We start from the raw sequence: 16,735 nt of genomic DNA, 5'->3' as shown, positions 1-16,735 counted from the left end.
CCAGCCCTGCCCCCCAGCCAGGGCAGCATCCACCTTCCTTTGTTCCTCTCCATGGGGGGTGTCTGGTTCAACAAGTTTGGCATTACCTTTGCATAGTGAGGTTTTCCCTGCTGGGTCTTGCTCCAGACAGCAGGGGTCACCACAGCCCAGCAAGTACCCCCACTACGTCACACTGGGGAAGGGGAGGGAAGGGAGGTTTGGGCAGTGCCCATGGCGTGCCGGCCAGTCATCGCACCGGCTGCTCAGGGCATGTGCCCCTGCGCCTGGAGGGAGAGGTACAACTGTAGCGGTGGTGGCAGCTCCTGGACCTGAGAATTAGGTTAGGGGCGGCTTGGTATAAAGGGCGTAGGTGTCTGGCTTTGGGGGGTTGGGATAAAGACTGGCTCTGGGGAAGGGAATGGGGATTGAATGGGGGTGTGTGCCTGATTCTGGGAAAGGGAAGGGGGATTGGATTGGGGGGGAGTGCCTGGCTCTGGGGAAGGGAAGGGGGATTGAGTTAGAGTGGGGGAGGGGAATATCTGATGAAGGGGAAGGGAAGAGCAGCCAGTATGCTTCCTGAGACCCAGGGTCCCCAGGTACTGGCCCCTGCTGTCTCTGTCTCCCCCCTCTTGACCAGACACCCCCACGAGTACCCAGCCCCAGCACCCTGCCCTAGGACCCTGTCCCCTATCCCCACCAGCACAGTTAGTGAGGCTTGGGGGGTTTGGAGGGGTTGGTTTTTTGCATTTCACTTGTGTGACCCTGTGACGGCGCGTTGGGGGTTCCCCGTCTCCTGCACCCCGAAATGGCACAAACAGACTGTACCAGCCAGTGGAATTGAGGGTGGTTTATTGCTCCTCCAGCACAGCGCAGCACAGATGTAATCTGGTTACAGGAACTGGGCTAGGATGCCTCAGGCCCCCTTGAGATGGGGGAGACTGGGCCCCTAAAACTCCAGCTCCTCTCCCTAGGCTGTCTCATCCATCCTCACAGACAGCCACCCACCAACTAACTAAATTCCCTTGCAGCCCTGCCCCCCCAGTCAGGGCAGCATTCCACCTTCCTTTGTTCCTCTCCATGGGGGGTCTGGCCCCTGGCTCAACAAGTTTGGCCTTACCTCTGCCTAGCGAGGTTTTCCCTGCTGGGTCTTGCTCCAGACAGCAGGGGTCACCACAGCCCAGCAAGTACCCCCACTACGTCACAGACCCCTACTGTCTTTTCTGTGGGTCAGTGACACCTAACTCAAAACAGGTTCCCTGCCCATCTCATAAATAAAGACAATGCTGAAACATTTTGTTTTTGACATAGTATTTTATTTAAAAATGAATCCTGGTCAACAAGCCCTCAATTGGGGCCAAGCCTCCATCTGGCTGCAGCATCATAATGCTCCTGCACCCCTCTTCACCCCAAACCTGAGCCTATCATACACTGGAATGCCCTGTCCTGAGCTTCTTACATCCCCAAACTCCTTCACCCCCACATCCTCAGTCTTCTGCCACGACACACCTGCACCATCCACACACTGCAAATCTGTGTCCTGAGCCCATCATTCTCCCAGCCTCCCTGGCCTGAGCCCCTCATGCACCCCAGCCCAAACTCCTGCACCCTCACAGCTATAAGCCTGTGGCTGGCACACAACCCCAACCCTCCCCCTGGCCCCAGCACTGTCCAGCCTGGGGCCCCCTGAGCCAGCATCCTCTTCTCTACTTCCTCCTGCATCCAGATTCTCTCCCCAAGCTTTCACCTCTCACCCCTTCCCAGTGCATTTTTTGTGAGGTACATTAGCAGTGGTGACAGCATGAAGAGCCAGGGCAAACTCATTGAGCTTCCCTCCCCCCCCTCCCCTGAAAAAAAAGGCCAGGGGAAAAGTTGTTAACCAAAAAAAACCAAACAAACAAAAAAAAGAGAGAGAGAGAAGCCGTGCCCTGGGACATAGGTACCATCATCTACTTTCCCCCAGCACGGTGATGTTTTTTTTTTTTTTCTCCACAACTTTGTCCCAGCACTTCACGCTGTCTCCACTGCTACTGTGGCTCTTTGTCTGGAATGGGTTGGCCACCCCGGTAACTGTCTTCTTGGGCCAGTCACGGGCACCCTGCTGGGTTGCCTCGTGGTGCAGAGCCGGCCCGAAGCACAGAGCATGCGACCGACCCCTGCACCTCTCTCTGGGCTCAATCTCCCCAGCTCTTCTTATTTTGCATAGCAAAATGTAGCCCATTGGTACGTCCCTGGGCCCATCGGCCACTAGTCCTAAATATCATGGGGCAACGGTTTTGAAAAGGTCCCTGCACTCCCGTTGCTCCCAGGCCTGTGACTATGAAGCTCAGGGCAAGCAGGTCAGAGAAGCGAGTGGAAATGGAAGCTACTATTTGGTAGGCTTTGATTCTGGCCCCAACCCCACCCATGCTACAGCTATTCCATTTTCACCTAAGCAACCCAATGGGACAAAGTCTTGGAACCCTTAATTCCCTGCACGTTTTGCACAGGGCCTCCTGGACCTCCCTGTTTCTCAGGGCGTAGATGAGTGGATTGACCAGGGGAGTCAGGACGGTGTAAGAGACCGAGAGAACTTTCTTGAAATCGCTCAGGCTGTCCGTGGTCGGGAACATGTAGGCAACCAGGATAGTTCCATAGTAAACACTCACCACGATGAGGTGGGAGGAGCAGGTGGAAAAGGCCTTTTGCCTCCCGGTGGAGGAGCGGATTCTGAGGATGGTGCTTATGATGCAGATGTAAGACGCCAAGGTGAGCAGGAAGGGGACAAGTGCGAAAATCAAGCAAGCTGAGAACGCCAACGTGTCCATCAGCAGAGGATGATTGCAGGAGAGTTTTACAAGGGGAATAAGGTCACAAAAGAAATGGTTGATACCATTAGGGCCACAGAAGGTTAACTGGGACAATGGCACTGTGGTTATACTACAAGCAAGGAAGCCACCTATCCATGATCCCCCGGCAAGCTGGAGGCAAGACCTGCTACTCATCCGGGCTGTGTAGTGCAGCGGGTTGCATATGGCTAGATACCGGTCGTAGGACATCACGGATAGGAGGAGGCATTCTGAGGCTGCCAGAGCACAGAAGAAATAATATTGTGTGAGACACCCAGTGACAGAAATTGTCCAGTCCCCAGCCAGGAGCCCAGCCAGGAGCCGGGGCAGGAGGGTGGAGCTGTAGCAGATCTCCAAGCAGGACAAGTTGCACAGGAAGAAGTACATGGGGGTGTGAAGGTGCTGATCGGCCACAAACAGCACAATGATTAGGCTGTTCCCAGCCATGGTTACCAGGTAGATCACGAGAAAGAGCAAGAAGAGAGGAACCTGCAGACCAGGAAGGTCCCCGAATCCCAGGAGGATGAATTCTGTGAGGGACGTTTGATTTCCTTGTCCCTGGCTTGCCATGAGGTGTGTCTGTGAGACAGAAACAGGGTCACTGTGAGCAATAACTAACATTCATTGCAATATGGGAGACTTGTCTTCATTGCTTCCCTCTTCCGGGCCTGGCACAGCAGCCGAGTGGGGCATGGAGGGCAGAGAAGGGAATCGCCAACTCTGGACCCCAGGGACAGGTTCAGTATCTGAGAGAGGACGGGTGAAACAGACCATGTCTCCCCACCCCGGGAGTGTCTAGAGAGACAGCGCCAGGCACTCAGACCCTGCGGCGCTTGGCTTGGACAGGGGATACAGACACCCTGAGAGATGCAACAGACGCTTGTCCAGACAGTCACACCCGTCGCTGCCTGGTAGCTAAAAGCAGAACGAGGGAGGGGCCGTTTCACTGGGAGCTGGGACCAGGAGGGGATATTTCACAGGGAGCTCGAGTAGGAAACCAACCAAGCAAATGGGCCTGGGACATGTAAGGGACGTGTGAGGGGTTTCCCTTTGCCCTGGCGCCTGGTTCTGCTCCTTTAGGCAGAAAGCAGCAGGGCACAGTCTGAAGTGCAGACAGAGGGACTTGTATTGGAGCCAGCATAAAAGCAGGTGGGTTCCCAAGCCCTGTGCACCAGTCAGGCACATCTCTGTGGGCCGATAGAGTTTCCCTCTTCCCCAACTATCACGCTACACCCAATAGACCCCTTCTTGTAACCCCCAGCTGTGCACACCGATGGGCTCCCCCGTCCCTCTGCTCTGTTCCCAGCTCCCATGCTGCAGAGCCCTGCCTGGGTCCCTGTTCCTCATTCCCCTATTCTCAGTGCCCCATCCCCCCATTCCCAACCCCTTCCCACTCCTTCTCCTTCGCAGGCCCAGAAACACCAACAGTGCACACCCCAGTCACACACCTGTTAGACGTCATGTTCCATTCGGGGGGGCTGTGAGTCAGGGTCTGCATCCCACCCCTTTGGTCCCCTTTGGGACGGGTAAGGGGGGAGGCTGAGTGGGTCGGGATGGCATTTCTCTGGTCACTGAGCGTTTGACCTCCCCGCCAATCTCTCTTGCCCCTCCCACCGGGCTGCAGGGCCTGGCTCTGAAACATGGACGTGGGGCAGTCGGGCAGTGAGCGCTCACACATCCCATCCCTCCCTGTCACACTGTGAGCTCTGTCCCAGGTCTGCCTTGTGGGTCCACAGGCCCCGCCTGGTGGTGGGAACACGGCACCACATCGCTTTGCCCTTTGTCCCACACATCTCGGGTGGAAAGGGGGGATGCGAGTGTTTCAAAAGTTAAACGCCCAAGAATCTCTCAGGCTCACAAACTGGCTAATGGGAGGGTGAGGGGTAAAACCTCTCCATGAAGTAGGCGGGAAACGGCAGCTCCATGTGCTCCTGCCCCTCTGTTCTAGGGTGCGGGGGCATTGGAGAGAGTCCAGCGGAGGACAACCAAAATGATCGAGGGGCTCAAGTTGCCTCCTCCTTCCAGCCGTGGCTCTGGATGGACCGTGCCCTGGGCTAGAGCAGCCACCGTCCCTGCACCTGGCCCCCTGATGTCTTGCCCCCCCTCGGTGTTGCAAGGGACAGTTGTATCTCCGCTTTCTCCCCACAGACCCGTGTTGGCACTGACCTACCCCTCCCCTACCCCCTGCCCCAGCTGGGTTCCCCACAACAGTGAACAATTAAACTGGTTACAAATGGGGAACAGACATAAAATCAAAGATTAACCCATGAGATTGCAGGAAAAGGCCATTTCCGCCAGGCCGACACCAGCCAACATCTCCTCCCTGGCCTGAGACAGCAGCGATTCTCGGCTCTGTGCTCCCTGCATCATCCCGCCCCCTCTTCATGGCCCTGCGAGGGCCGTCAGGCAGGGAAGGACTCTCACTGTGCTGAAGGGAGGGGAGTGTAAAGTGGGCCCACTGTTTGCAGGGCTGCCTTGGAAGCAGGATATCATTTGGGAAACTAACACAGAGGGGCACAGACTAGCCAATACGTTCGTGTACTGCATTGAAGACAACTTTTTATTTCAGAAGGTTGTAAAAGCTACTGGGGAAGCTGTTCTAGATTTGAGTTTATCAAAAAGGGAGGAACTGGTTGAGAATTTGAAAGTGGCTTTGGTAAAAGTGATTATGAAATCATAGAGTTTGTGAATCTCAGGAATGGTAGAAGAGAAAACACCAAAATAGGGACAATGAATTTCAGAGAGCAGCTTTTGGTAAGTTCAGAGAACTGGTAGGTAAGGCCCTGTGGGAAACAAGACTGAGGTGAAAAACAACTGAAGAGAGTTGGCAGTTTTTCAAATGGACATTATTAAGGGCCCAAAAGCAAACTATTCAACTGTACAGGAAAGATAGAAAGTGTGGCAAAAGACCACCTTGGCGTAACCAGGAGATCTTTCATAATCTAAAAATCAAAAAGGAGTCATATGAAAAGTGGAAAGTAGGACAATCAAAGGATGAATATGAGCAAACAATAGAGCTATGCAGGGGCAAGATTAGAAAGACAAAGGCACAAAATGAGCTCAAACAAGCTGCAGACATAAAGGGAAACAAGGAGATTTTCTATAAATATATTAGAAGCAAGAAGAAGACCAAGGACAGGGAAGGCCCATGCTCAGTGAGGAGGGAGAAACAGTAAAACTTTGAAAACTTCAGAAAACTTTGAAATGGCAGAGGTGCTTAATTACTTCTTTGTTTCAGTCTTCACCGAGAAGTCTGATGATGAAGGAATGCCTAACTTAGGGTACGTCTAAACTACATGCCTCCGTCGACGGAGGCATGTAGATTAGCCAGATCGGCAGAGGGAAATGAAGCCGCGATTAAAATAATCGCGGCTTCATTTGAATTTAAATGGCTGCCCCGCTCTGCCGATCAGCTGTTTGTCGGCAGATCGGGGCAGTCTGGACGCGACGCGCCGACAAAGAAGCCTTTCTTGATCGGCACAGGTAAACCTGGTTTCACGAGGCATACCTGTGCCGATCAAGAAAGGCTTCTTTGTCGGCGCGTCGCGTCCAGACTGCCCCGATCTGCCGACAAACAGCTGATCGGCAGAGCGGGGCAGCCATTTAAATTTAAATGAAGCCGCGATTATTTTAATCGCGGCTTCATTTCCCTCTGCCAATCTGGCTAATCTACATGCCTCTGTCGATGGAGGCATGTGGTTTAGATGTACCCTTAGTGAATACTAGTGTGAATGGGCTAGGTTTAGAACAGCGTTTCACAACCAGTGGTATGAGTCCCCTCAGGGGTACTTGAGAGAAATCTGGAGGGTACATCAACACAACTGAAATTTGGAGAAACCGAATTTTTGTTTGAAGTTTTACAGCACTTTGTTGGTTTTGTACTTTTTACACCCAAAAATTTCATCGCCCACCTGGCTATGATTAAGCTGTTTAAACAAATGTGTTGAAATTGTGGAAAATATTTTTTTTTTGTGTCTGAAAACTGTAGGTACTGGGGGTACTTATAATTATTTGTTTTTTAAAGGAAGTACTTTATACAAAAAGATTGAGAAACACTGGTTTATAAGATAAAATAACAATAAAAAAAGAAGAAGTTAAAAATCACGTAGAAAAGTTATATATCTGCAAGTCACCAGGGCCGGGTGAAATGCATCCCCGAATACTCCAGGAGCTGATAGAGGAGGTACAATCTTTGAAAAATCTTGGAAGACGAGAGAGATTCCAGAAGTCTGGAAAAGGACAAATAAAAAGGGAAATAAGAATACCCCAGGAAACTACAGACCAGTCAGTTCAACTTCTGTACCAGGAAAGATAATGGAACAAGTAATTAAGGAAATCATCTGCAAACACCTGGAAGATGATAAGGTGATAGGGAACAGCCGCATGGATTTGTAAAGGACAAATCATGTCAAACCAATCTGATAGATTTCTTTCATAGTATCATGCATCTTGTGGATAAGAGAGAAGAAGTGGACTTTAGTAAGGCATTTGATATGGTCTCGCATGATCTTCCTATCAATAAACTAGGAAAATACAAATTAGATGAGGCTACTCTTAGGTGGGTGCATAACTGTCTGGAAAACTGTTCTCAGAGAGTAGTTATTGGTTTACAATCCTGTTGAAAGTGCATAACAAGTGGGGGTCTGTTTTGGGACAGGCTCTGTTCGATATCTTCATCAACAATTTAGATTTTGGCATAGACAGTATGCTTATTAAGTTTGCAGATGATGCAAAGAGAGGAGGGGTTTCAAGTGCTTTGGACCATAGGGTCATAATTCTAAATTATCTGCACAACCTGGAGAAATGGTCTGATGTAAATAGGACAAATGCAAAGAACATCTCTTACGAAGGAACAGTCAGTTTCACACACACAGAATGGGAAGTGACTGTCTAGGAAGGACGCCTGCAGAAAGAGATCTAGGGGTCATAGTATCAGAGGGGTACCCATGTTAGTCTGAATCTGCAAAAGCGGAGAGGAGTCCTGTGGCACCTTACAGACTAACTGAAGTGTTGGAGCATAAGCATTCGTGGGCAAAGAACCACTTCGTCAGATGCATCTGACGAAGTGGGTCTTTGCCCACGAACGCTTATGCTCCAACACTTCAGTTAGTCTATAAGGTGCCACAGGACTCCTTGCCCGTTCTAGGGGTCATAGTGGACCACAAGACAGTGTTGTCTTCAAGTCGTCATTGTCAAGTCCAAGTCAAGTCTCAAGTTACTACAGTTCAAGTCTCAAGTTGAGTCTCAAGTCTCTAAAGTCATTTTTGAGTCAAGTCCCAAGACGAGTCTCATGTCTTAATTTAAAACACGTCAAGTGACTTTTGTGCAATCCATCAATGTCAGCATTTTCTGACAATTTTTTTCACCAGGTCGATTTAACAAAAGCAAGTCTCAAGTCCAATCTCAAGTCACAAACAATGAACCCGAGTCGAGTCTCAAGTTGAGTCACCTAGGTAACGTAAGTCGGACTTGAGTTCAAGTCATGGGACTCGAGTCAACAACTCTGCTGCAAGCTAAATATGAGCCAACAGTATGACACTGCTGCAAAAAAAGCAAACACGATTCTGGGCTCATTAACAGGAGTTTTGTGAGCAAGATAGCAGAAGTCATTCTTCCACTCTACTCTGAGGTGATTATGCCTCAATTGGAGTATTGTGTCTAGCTGTGGGCACCACATTTCAAAAAAGATGTGGAGAAATTGGAGAAGGTCCAGAGAAGAGCAATAAGAATTATGAAAGGCCTAGAGAGCATGACCTATGAGGGAAGACTGAAATAACTGGACTTGTTTAGTTTGGAATGGAGAAGACTGAGAGGAGACATGGTAGCAGTTTTCAGGTATCTAAATGGGTGTCAGAAGGAGAAGGGAAAAAATTGTTCTCCATGGCCTTTGAGGATAGGACAAGAAGCAATGGGCTTAAACTGTCAGGGTGGTTAAGCACTGGAATAAATTGCCCAGGGAGGTTGTGGAATCCATATTTGGACACATTTAAGAGCAGGTTACATAGACATCTATCAGGGATAGTCTAGTCAGTACTGGGTCTTGTTGCGATGGCAGGGGACCTCTGGAGATGACCTCTTGAGATCCTTTCCAGTTCTAGTGTTCTATGATTCAATGATTCCCCATTCTCTGGGACTCACCATTAGAAGGGCTCTGCCACTGCCTCAGAATGGGCTCTGTGGCAGTGTGGGGTGATACTGCAGCGTTACCTGCCCAAACACCTCCAGAGATCAGTCCCTCTGTGTGCTGGACACCCCGCTGCCAAGCTGGGGTAGCAATGCACGGGGCGGAGGAGGAGAGACACGTTCCAGAGAGTGCGGTGCCCAGATACCAGGGTGATGGGAGCAAGGAAAGTTGTGAGCTGAAAGCTCTTGGCTGATCTGAAATCTTCTCCTTTTGGGTGGAAGGGTTGCTAGAAACCAGCGCCCCGCGCCCCATGGACACCCCCCGCCCACTAGTGTCCTACCAAACCCACGTTGCTTCCCAACCCTGGAGCGCCAGGGAGGAAACGGCTGATTTACCTCCAAGGCAGGTCAGGCAGCAACGGGATCCCGGCTCCCACCTCCGCACGCAGCGTCTCAGGGCCAGAGGCAGGTTCCTCCTTCCATCTCTGCCCGGCGCGTTCCCCTGCGCCCCGGGCCCGGTCACTGGAACATCAGAGCCCAGAGCAGCGACCGAGGCTCCTTCGCCCTGTCCGGTGACGCGCCCCACGCCTCAGCCCTGCGCCAATTGTGGAAAATCTCCGCTGAGCTGTATAGCCTGGTGCGGGCAGGGGCCGCCTCCCCAGGTGCCAGGCCCACGGGGAACGTCACCGGCGAGGGAGGCTGGTGTTTGGTCTATTTCTAGATGACATCAGCAGATGCAAACTTCTAGTCTCAAAAGCAAAATCCCAGAGAGGGGAGACACTTTGAGCCCTAAAGCAAATCTCTCTGTGGCGGGCGAGGGCTGCGCTGGCTCTCAAGAAATAACTCAGCGGTTCTAGGGACATATTATGTGGCTGAGTTTGTCAGAGCTGCCTAAGTGGTTTAGGCACAAAATTCTCATCCAATTCCCGTAAGCAGGTTTGACAATCTCAGCATTGTTGGCTGAGCTTCTCCCGTCTGGAAACAAACCTCCTGCTGCCCTTGGAAAGGAACAGCCAGGTCCCTGTCCTGTCAGCGTCTGTAACAGCTCAGTTCAGGTGTCATTATAATGAGCATCTAAGCGATTTGGAAGCCTGAATCCCATTTTCAAAGTGGCTTCATCGTTAGGGCTGAGCAGTCTCTGCCTCGCTGAAATTCAACTGATTCATCAGACACTTTCGAGAGTCACTGAAGTGTGTGTGAAAATGTCCCCCACAGATGCTGATATTGAACCAGGAAGGGACAGGAAACTGCGAGGCTATATCACCCACATTCAGCCACTAAAGGCAGATGAGACCAGGGCAGAAATGGTCATTAGAGCCCGTCACCAGAGGTGGCTAATGGAGCCATGTCCGACACAGCAGCGCTTTGACAGGCCGGCTGGTTGCTCGCTAGTGACTGTGCTGCTCTGGGGTCCCTGCACCTCACTGGAGGTCAGTGATGAACCCAGGCGGTTTCTGTCCCTGCTCTATGCTCTTGGTTCCAAGACACCAAGGGGCTGTGACCGGGCAGGAATTGGCTGTGACAATGTCAGTGTCCATGAGTCACTTTGAAGTCAAGTGGCAACTCGGCAGATGAATGGTTAATTGTCCCGGGCTGAGGAATGCAACTAGCTTCCCATGATCTGTAGGAAAGGGGAGTTTTCCCGGCCACACCTCAGCACCACACCCAAGCGGAGCCTGGGGTCAGGAGTCTGCCTGAGAAGTGAGAAGAGAAACCTGTGGCCCTGGCCCTGTTCGTCCAGCTCTGACGAAGCCTCTTGCAGGGAAGTTGGAGCCGCCAGACCAAGTCTGCAGCTCCTGTTCTGTCACCCTGGTATTGGCCACTGGGCTGTACGCCGGGGAACTAACTCCCAAAGATTTTTTTGCACCTGAATTAGGGTGCATCAAATGGCATTAATAGGTAGCAGGTTTAAAACAAGCAAAGAAAAGTTTTTCTTCATGTAAGGCACAGTCAACTTGTGGAACTCCTTGTCAGAGGATGTTTTGAAGCTCAGGAATATAACAGGGTTGAAAAAAAGAGCTACATAAATTCATGGAGGATTGGTCCATCATTGCCTCTTATACAGAATAGGCAGGGATGGTGTCTCTAGCATTTATTGTCAGGGACTAGACATGGATGACCTCATTCCATGAGATGTAACAGTTAACTTGAACTAAGGACTTAGTTCAAGTTAATGTTTCACTGCCGTGTGTAATTGTGGGTAGTTAATTCGGACTAGGGGGATTGAAAAATGACGACCAGACGGGAAGATGCAAATCAAGCCTGGGATATTTAAATCCCGGGCTTCATTTGCAACTTCGAATGCCTACATTAGACTCCCTAGTTCAAACTAGGAGGCTAGTGTAGACATACCCTTGCAGAAGAAAGCTCTGAAAGGCCATTATAGCCATAGGGCTTTCTTGTGCAAGAAACCCCTGTTGTGCAGCCACACTGCCTTCTTGCACAAGAAAGCTTACACTTGTAAGAAAAGAGCATAGCTCTTGTGCAAGAGGTCGTCTTTTACTAAGCCGTAGTGTAAATCTTCTTGCACAACAGTGGGTGGGCAGTGTGGACACTCTGCAGAAGAACGGCTCTTCTTTCACAAGAACCCGCCAGTTTAGACATAGCTTCAAGTGTGGGAAGAGAGGGCTTCTTGCACAAGAGCTACACTCTGTTCTAACAAGTGTAAGAGCTCTTGTGCAAGAGGGCTGTGTGGACGCGTGGCAGTGGTTTCTTGCGCGAGAAATCCCTATGGCTAAAATGGCCATCAGAGTTTTCTTGCACAAGTGAGCATCCACACTGCCATGGATGTTTTTCCTCAAAAGCACATGGCAGTGTGGACGTGTTCTTGTGCAAGAACCCACCAGTGTAGACATAGCCTGGGAATGGCTGGGGACAGCTGGCCCAGAGATGGAGCAGCAGAGCCAGGTCAGACTCACGCCTGCTCTGGTCCCACGGCCCTCCTCACAGCAGCTGGCAATTACAGCAGTGGCTCCATGGTTTGAGGTGCTGCCCCTCGGCTACAGACACTGATGCCACAGCTCCCTGATATTGATCAATGGGAGCTGCAGGAGCGGAGTCTGCAGGCAAGGACAGCGTGTGGGGACTCCCTGCTCTGCCTCGCAGGGGCTGCAGGGACATGCCAGCCACACCCAGGAGCAGCAGTTACCACGGGGATAATGACTCCAGATGTGACAGGTTTGGCATTTTAGAGCTCACTGCTCAAAGAATCACATTTAAACAAACCAGAGAAATGAAAGTGCCTGAAAGCGTCTTTTACAATCTCCGCGTCTAGATTGCCAGGGACACCAGTACAGCGCGTGTCTGTGTCTCTTTTCAGGTTCGGGGAGTGCAAAGAGGTGTGCGTGGTTCCTCTTTAAATCCGTCCCAGTCTCTGTCAAACTGCACCCGGACCGACAATCCGCACCCCTCGTGTCTCTGCCCAGCCAATCCCCGAGAACTGTCCCCACCAGTAGTAGGGAAATGGCCCTTTGGCTCCATGTGGGTTTCTCTGCAGCTGCTCTGGCAGGTATTTTATTCCCCGTGTGACGGCGCATTGGGGTTTTCCTGTCTCCTGCACCCCCGTAATAGCAGGAACTGACTCCACCAGCAAGTAGAATAGAGGGAGTTTATTGCTTCTCCAGGATACAGCTCAGCACAGATATCATCTGGTTACAGGGCAGGCCTAGGATGCCTCAGCCCCCCCTTGAGATGGGGGAGACTGGGCCCCTAAATCCCAGCCCCTTTCCCTAGGCTGTCTCCTCCATGCTCCCAGACAGAAACTAACTCACTTCCAGCCCTGCCCCCAGCCAGGGCTCCACTCCCCTTCTTCCCATTGTTCCACTCCCTCTGAGATCACTGGTCAGACAGGTTTGAAGCCCCCTTGCATAATGACTCATCCCCTGCCCTGCTGGGCAGTGCTGCAGACAGCAGCCAGTGGAGGTCACTCACAACCCAAGCCTAGCAACCAGCAAGGTACCCACACTACGTCACACCCCGTTATTCTGCCTGGGCTCTGGTCTCTGGTGTTATCACTGCTGCTGTGGACATGGTGGCTACGTCTATACTGGCATGATTTTCCGGAAATGCTTTTAATGGAAAAGTTTTCCCTTAAAAGCATTTTCGGAAAAGCATGTCTAGATTGGCAGGATGCTTTTCCGCAAAACCACTGTTTGTGGAAAAGTGTCCATGGCCAATCTAGATGTGGTTTTCCGCAAAAATCCCCGATCACAATTTTTGCAATCAGGGCTTTTTTGCGGAAAACAGTACTATGCTGTCTACACTGGCCCTTTTGCGCAAAAGTCTTTTGGAAAAAGACTTTTGCCCGAACGGGAGCAGCACAGTATTTCCGCAAGAACACTGACGATCTTACATGAGATCGTCAGTGTTCTTGCGGAAATTCAAGCGGCCAGTGTAGACAGTTGGCAAGTTTTTCCGCAAAATCATCTGATTTTGCAGAAAAACTTGCCAGTCTAGACACAGCAATAAAGGAACAGCTGAAGAAAACTCTCCCGGACATAGATAGGAATAAACTTTGGATAAAACATTATCCCCACTCTTCACTGTAGCCAGCTTATGGTTGTGGGCGGGGGGAGGGGGAGTCCCTTTATTTTTTACAGACTGTTTCTTTCATTGAGCTACATGGTCTTCATGACAGAAATCACTGCAGGTTACAGGCAATGCATTTCCACTAGATTACATTCCATATAATTATACTGTGTGTGCATATAACACATTAAAACTTTGTCTCACTTTGTGGCCAGCTAAGAAGTAATATGTAGATAGCCTGCAGGACTGAATCTGGGATATTTTAATTTGCATATTTCTGAAAATGTGTTCCTTAAATGAAAAATTGTCACATCGATATAGATGGGAGATTTTTCACAAAGGCATATCTGAGAAAGTTGGACTTCCAGCTCTGAGTTTTCATTAGAATTGGGCTATTTCAATTGGGCCTAATTGCTATTTGTGATTTTGAAAACCTTTCTCTGAGTATTGAGAGTACAATCATGCAGGATTTCACTGCTATAGGGGTTTAAAAATCATGTTGGCAGGTGAATGTACTGCTTAATGTTTGTTGTCCTCAGTCACATATATTTCTCATGTGCTTGCTGTTGCATTTGTTTGTGAAGAGGATTTTTAATTTTTTTTTAAAATGACCTGTGTAAAGAAATGGACTTTAATGACATAATTGAAGAATGTGCTGCCAAAAGAGCTAGACAGCTATAATAGACTTAAATACAAATGAATTTTTAAAATTAATAAATAATTTGCAGAATTGTGTTTACGAATGAATTTCAATATAATTAAAATAAAAATTATCCAACTAAATTAAATTTCTATCAAATTTACCCAATTCACATTTAATATGAAAATAGCTTTCAATTTGCACATTTGACACTTTTTCTATTTTTTCTCCAAAGGAAGGCCCTGCGAAATTGTGCCACTCTGGGCCCCGCAAAAATATGATCTGCCCCTGAATGTTGGGACACTTCAAATTAACTCTTTGACTGTCTTAGGGGGCATTAGTAAATCCATACTATTGACTGAGACAGTTGCATTGTTACAGGTACAAATGCATAGGGGATCAGAAGCCATCTGGCTACGGATGATTATTCATGTACTTCGTTTGACAATAAACCTGACTCGGGTGCCTTCATATTTTATCTGAGTCTGAACTCTGAGGGCTCTCATGAAGTCTGTTATGCTAACTACCTTCGCAGAGCTGACCTGATATTCTGTGGGAGCAATTGAAAATGCACACAGCCAAATGTTTATCATCACTGACGGAACAGGAGACCTGTCAGAATTAAGCATGTTAAAGACTAGTTTGTTGTTAAAGACTAGTCAATTCTCCCTTCCCTCTCCCCCCTACCCCCCCCCCCCCGCTCCACACTGCCTCTATCAGGTAGATGGCAGTAAAGGGAGGGAGGGAGGGGTTGAGGGGGTACTTCAAAGTGCAGTGCTGAACACCTGAGTTTGGGATCAGCTGTGCAATGCTGCCCCTTTGAACACTGCTAGGTCATTTCAAAGTGGCAGCGCCGCACAGCTGATCCACCAACGTGGTGTTCAAAGAGGCAGCACTTCACCAGTGCTCCCTGGCTCAGCTGTGCAGTGCTGCCCCTTTGTAATTCTAAGGTGGCATTTCAAAGAGGCAGAGGCTGTGTGGAGCCTGGGGTTGATCCCAAATTCCTCTGAAATGCAGTGCAGATCCTGAGATCAGCAGGGGAATCCCCAGCTGACCCTGAGCTCCACGTGTCATTTCAAATCAGCAGCGCGACAAGGTGTCTAGGCTCAGCAGGGAACTCTGAGTCCCTGGCTGACTCCAGACTCCACGAGGGCACTTCCACTTTGAAATGTACAAGATCCCCAATTTCTATACAGGCACCTAAGGTACTGATTTGAATTGCCCCCCTGTTAGGTGAGTTTTGGTCACCTGTCCCTGTTGAACCAAGTTTAAAGTCCTCCACACTAGGTCAGCCTCTAGAATACCATGGTCACCCCTTCACGTGGTCTAGGGGCAGTGGAAACTCCCTCCACTGACTGAGCTGGTCCTCTGTAAGGGTATGTCTACACTACCCTCCTAGTTCGAACTAGGAGGGTAATGTATGCATACCGCACTTGCTAATGAAGCCCGGGATTTGAATTTCCCGGGCTTCATTAGCATAAGCGGGGAGCCGCCATTTTTAAATCCCCGCTGCTTCGAACCCCGTGTAGCGCGGCTACACGGGGCTCGAACTAGGTAGTTCGGACTAGGGTGCCTACTCCGAACTACCGGTACACCTCGTGAAACGAGGTGTACCGGTAGTTCGGAATAGGCACCCTAGTCCGAACTACCTAGTTCGAGCCCCGTGTAGCCGCGCTACACGGGGTTCGAAGCAGCGGGGATTTAAAAATGGCGGCTCCCCGCTTATGCTAATGAAGCCCGGGAAATTCAAATCCCGGGCTTCATTAGCAAGTGCGGTATGCATACATTACCCTCCTAGTTCGAACTAGGAGGGTAGTGTAGACATACCCTAAGATGCTTACATGTCTTAGTGCTCTTGTACAGTCTGCAGGACACCAAGCCTGTGGTGTGTTCACGTACATCTGGACCAGCACTGCTGCTCCTGACCTGCAGCCTAGTATCTTCTTGACCCAGTCACATGCAGTCTGCTGTGTAGGCTATTGGCACAGAACACGGCACATTTCAGCGAGCAACACCGGCACCTCTCTCTGAGCTCAGTCTCCCCATGGCTTTTGATTTCGATTAGCCGCCAATTCATGTCTCCCTGAAGCCTATTTGTACTTCCCCGGTGGCATCAGCACCCCCATTGCTCCCAGGGCTGTTGCTCACAGACACAAGAGGAAATAGAACCTTATACATTGTGGCTACGTCTAGACTGGCAAGATTTTAGCACAAATACTCTAAATGCAAGAGTTTTTGCGTTAGAGTATTTGAGTAAGGGAGCATCTATACTGGCATGTGCCTTTGCACAAAAGATTTGCTTTTGCTCAGAAGGATCTGTGCCAGTGTAAATGCTCCCTTGCGCAAGAAAGCTCCGATGGCCATTTTAGCTATCAGGCTTTCTTGCACAAGAAATTGATGTTACCTGTCTACACTGGCCTCTTGTGCAAGACCACTTGTGCAAGGGGACTTATCCCTGAGTGGGAGTATCAGAGTATTTGTGCAAGAAGCACTGATTTCATACAATAGAACGTCAGTGTTCTTGCGCAAGTACTCACGGCCAGTATAGACACGTGGCAAGATTTTGCACAAAATCATGCCAATATAGATACAGTGTGTGTGTTTTGAGTCTGACCCTACCCCTGTGTATATTACAGCTATT

General features: G+C 49.9%; 1 protein-coding gene across 1 annotated transcript; it reads right to left on the bottom strand.

Moving 5' to 3' along the window:
• Nucleotides 1-2,402: 2,402 nt before the first annotated feature.
• On the bottom strand, nucleotides 2,403-3,374 carry LOC142821134 (olfactory receptor 10A7-like). Its single transcript, XM_075911933.2, has one exon. It carries the CDS (start codon nucleotides 3,372-3,374, stop codon nucleotides 2,403-2,405), a length of 972 nt encoding a protein of 323 aa, XP_075768048.2.
• Between the last annotated feature and the right edge of the window lie 13,361 nt (nucleotides 3,375-16,735).

The sequence above is a fragment of the Pelodiscus sinensis genome, chromosome 30 (genome assembly GCF_052426305.1).
Source record: "Pelodiscus sinensis isolate ZL-2025 chromosome 30, ASM5242630v1, whole genome shotgun sequence".
Lineage (NCBI taxonomy): Eukaryota > Metazoa > Chordata > Testudines > Trionychidae > Pelodiscus > Pelodiscus sinensis.
Note: the sequence above shows the minus strand (reverse complement) of the source record. Positions and strands in the feature narration are given on the sequence as shown.

What these genes read in the sequence shown, in the direction of transcription:
- LOC142821134 (XM_075911933.2), bottom strand. Translation starts at nt 3,374, where the DNA reads ATGGCAAGCCAGGGACAAGGAAATCAAACGTCCCTCACAGAATTCATC.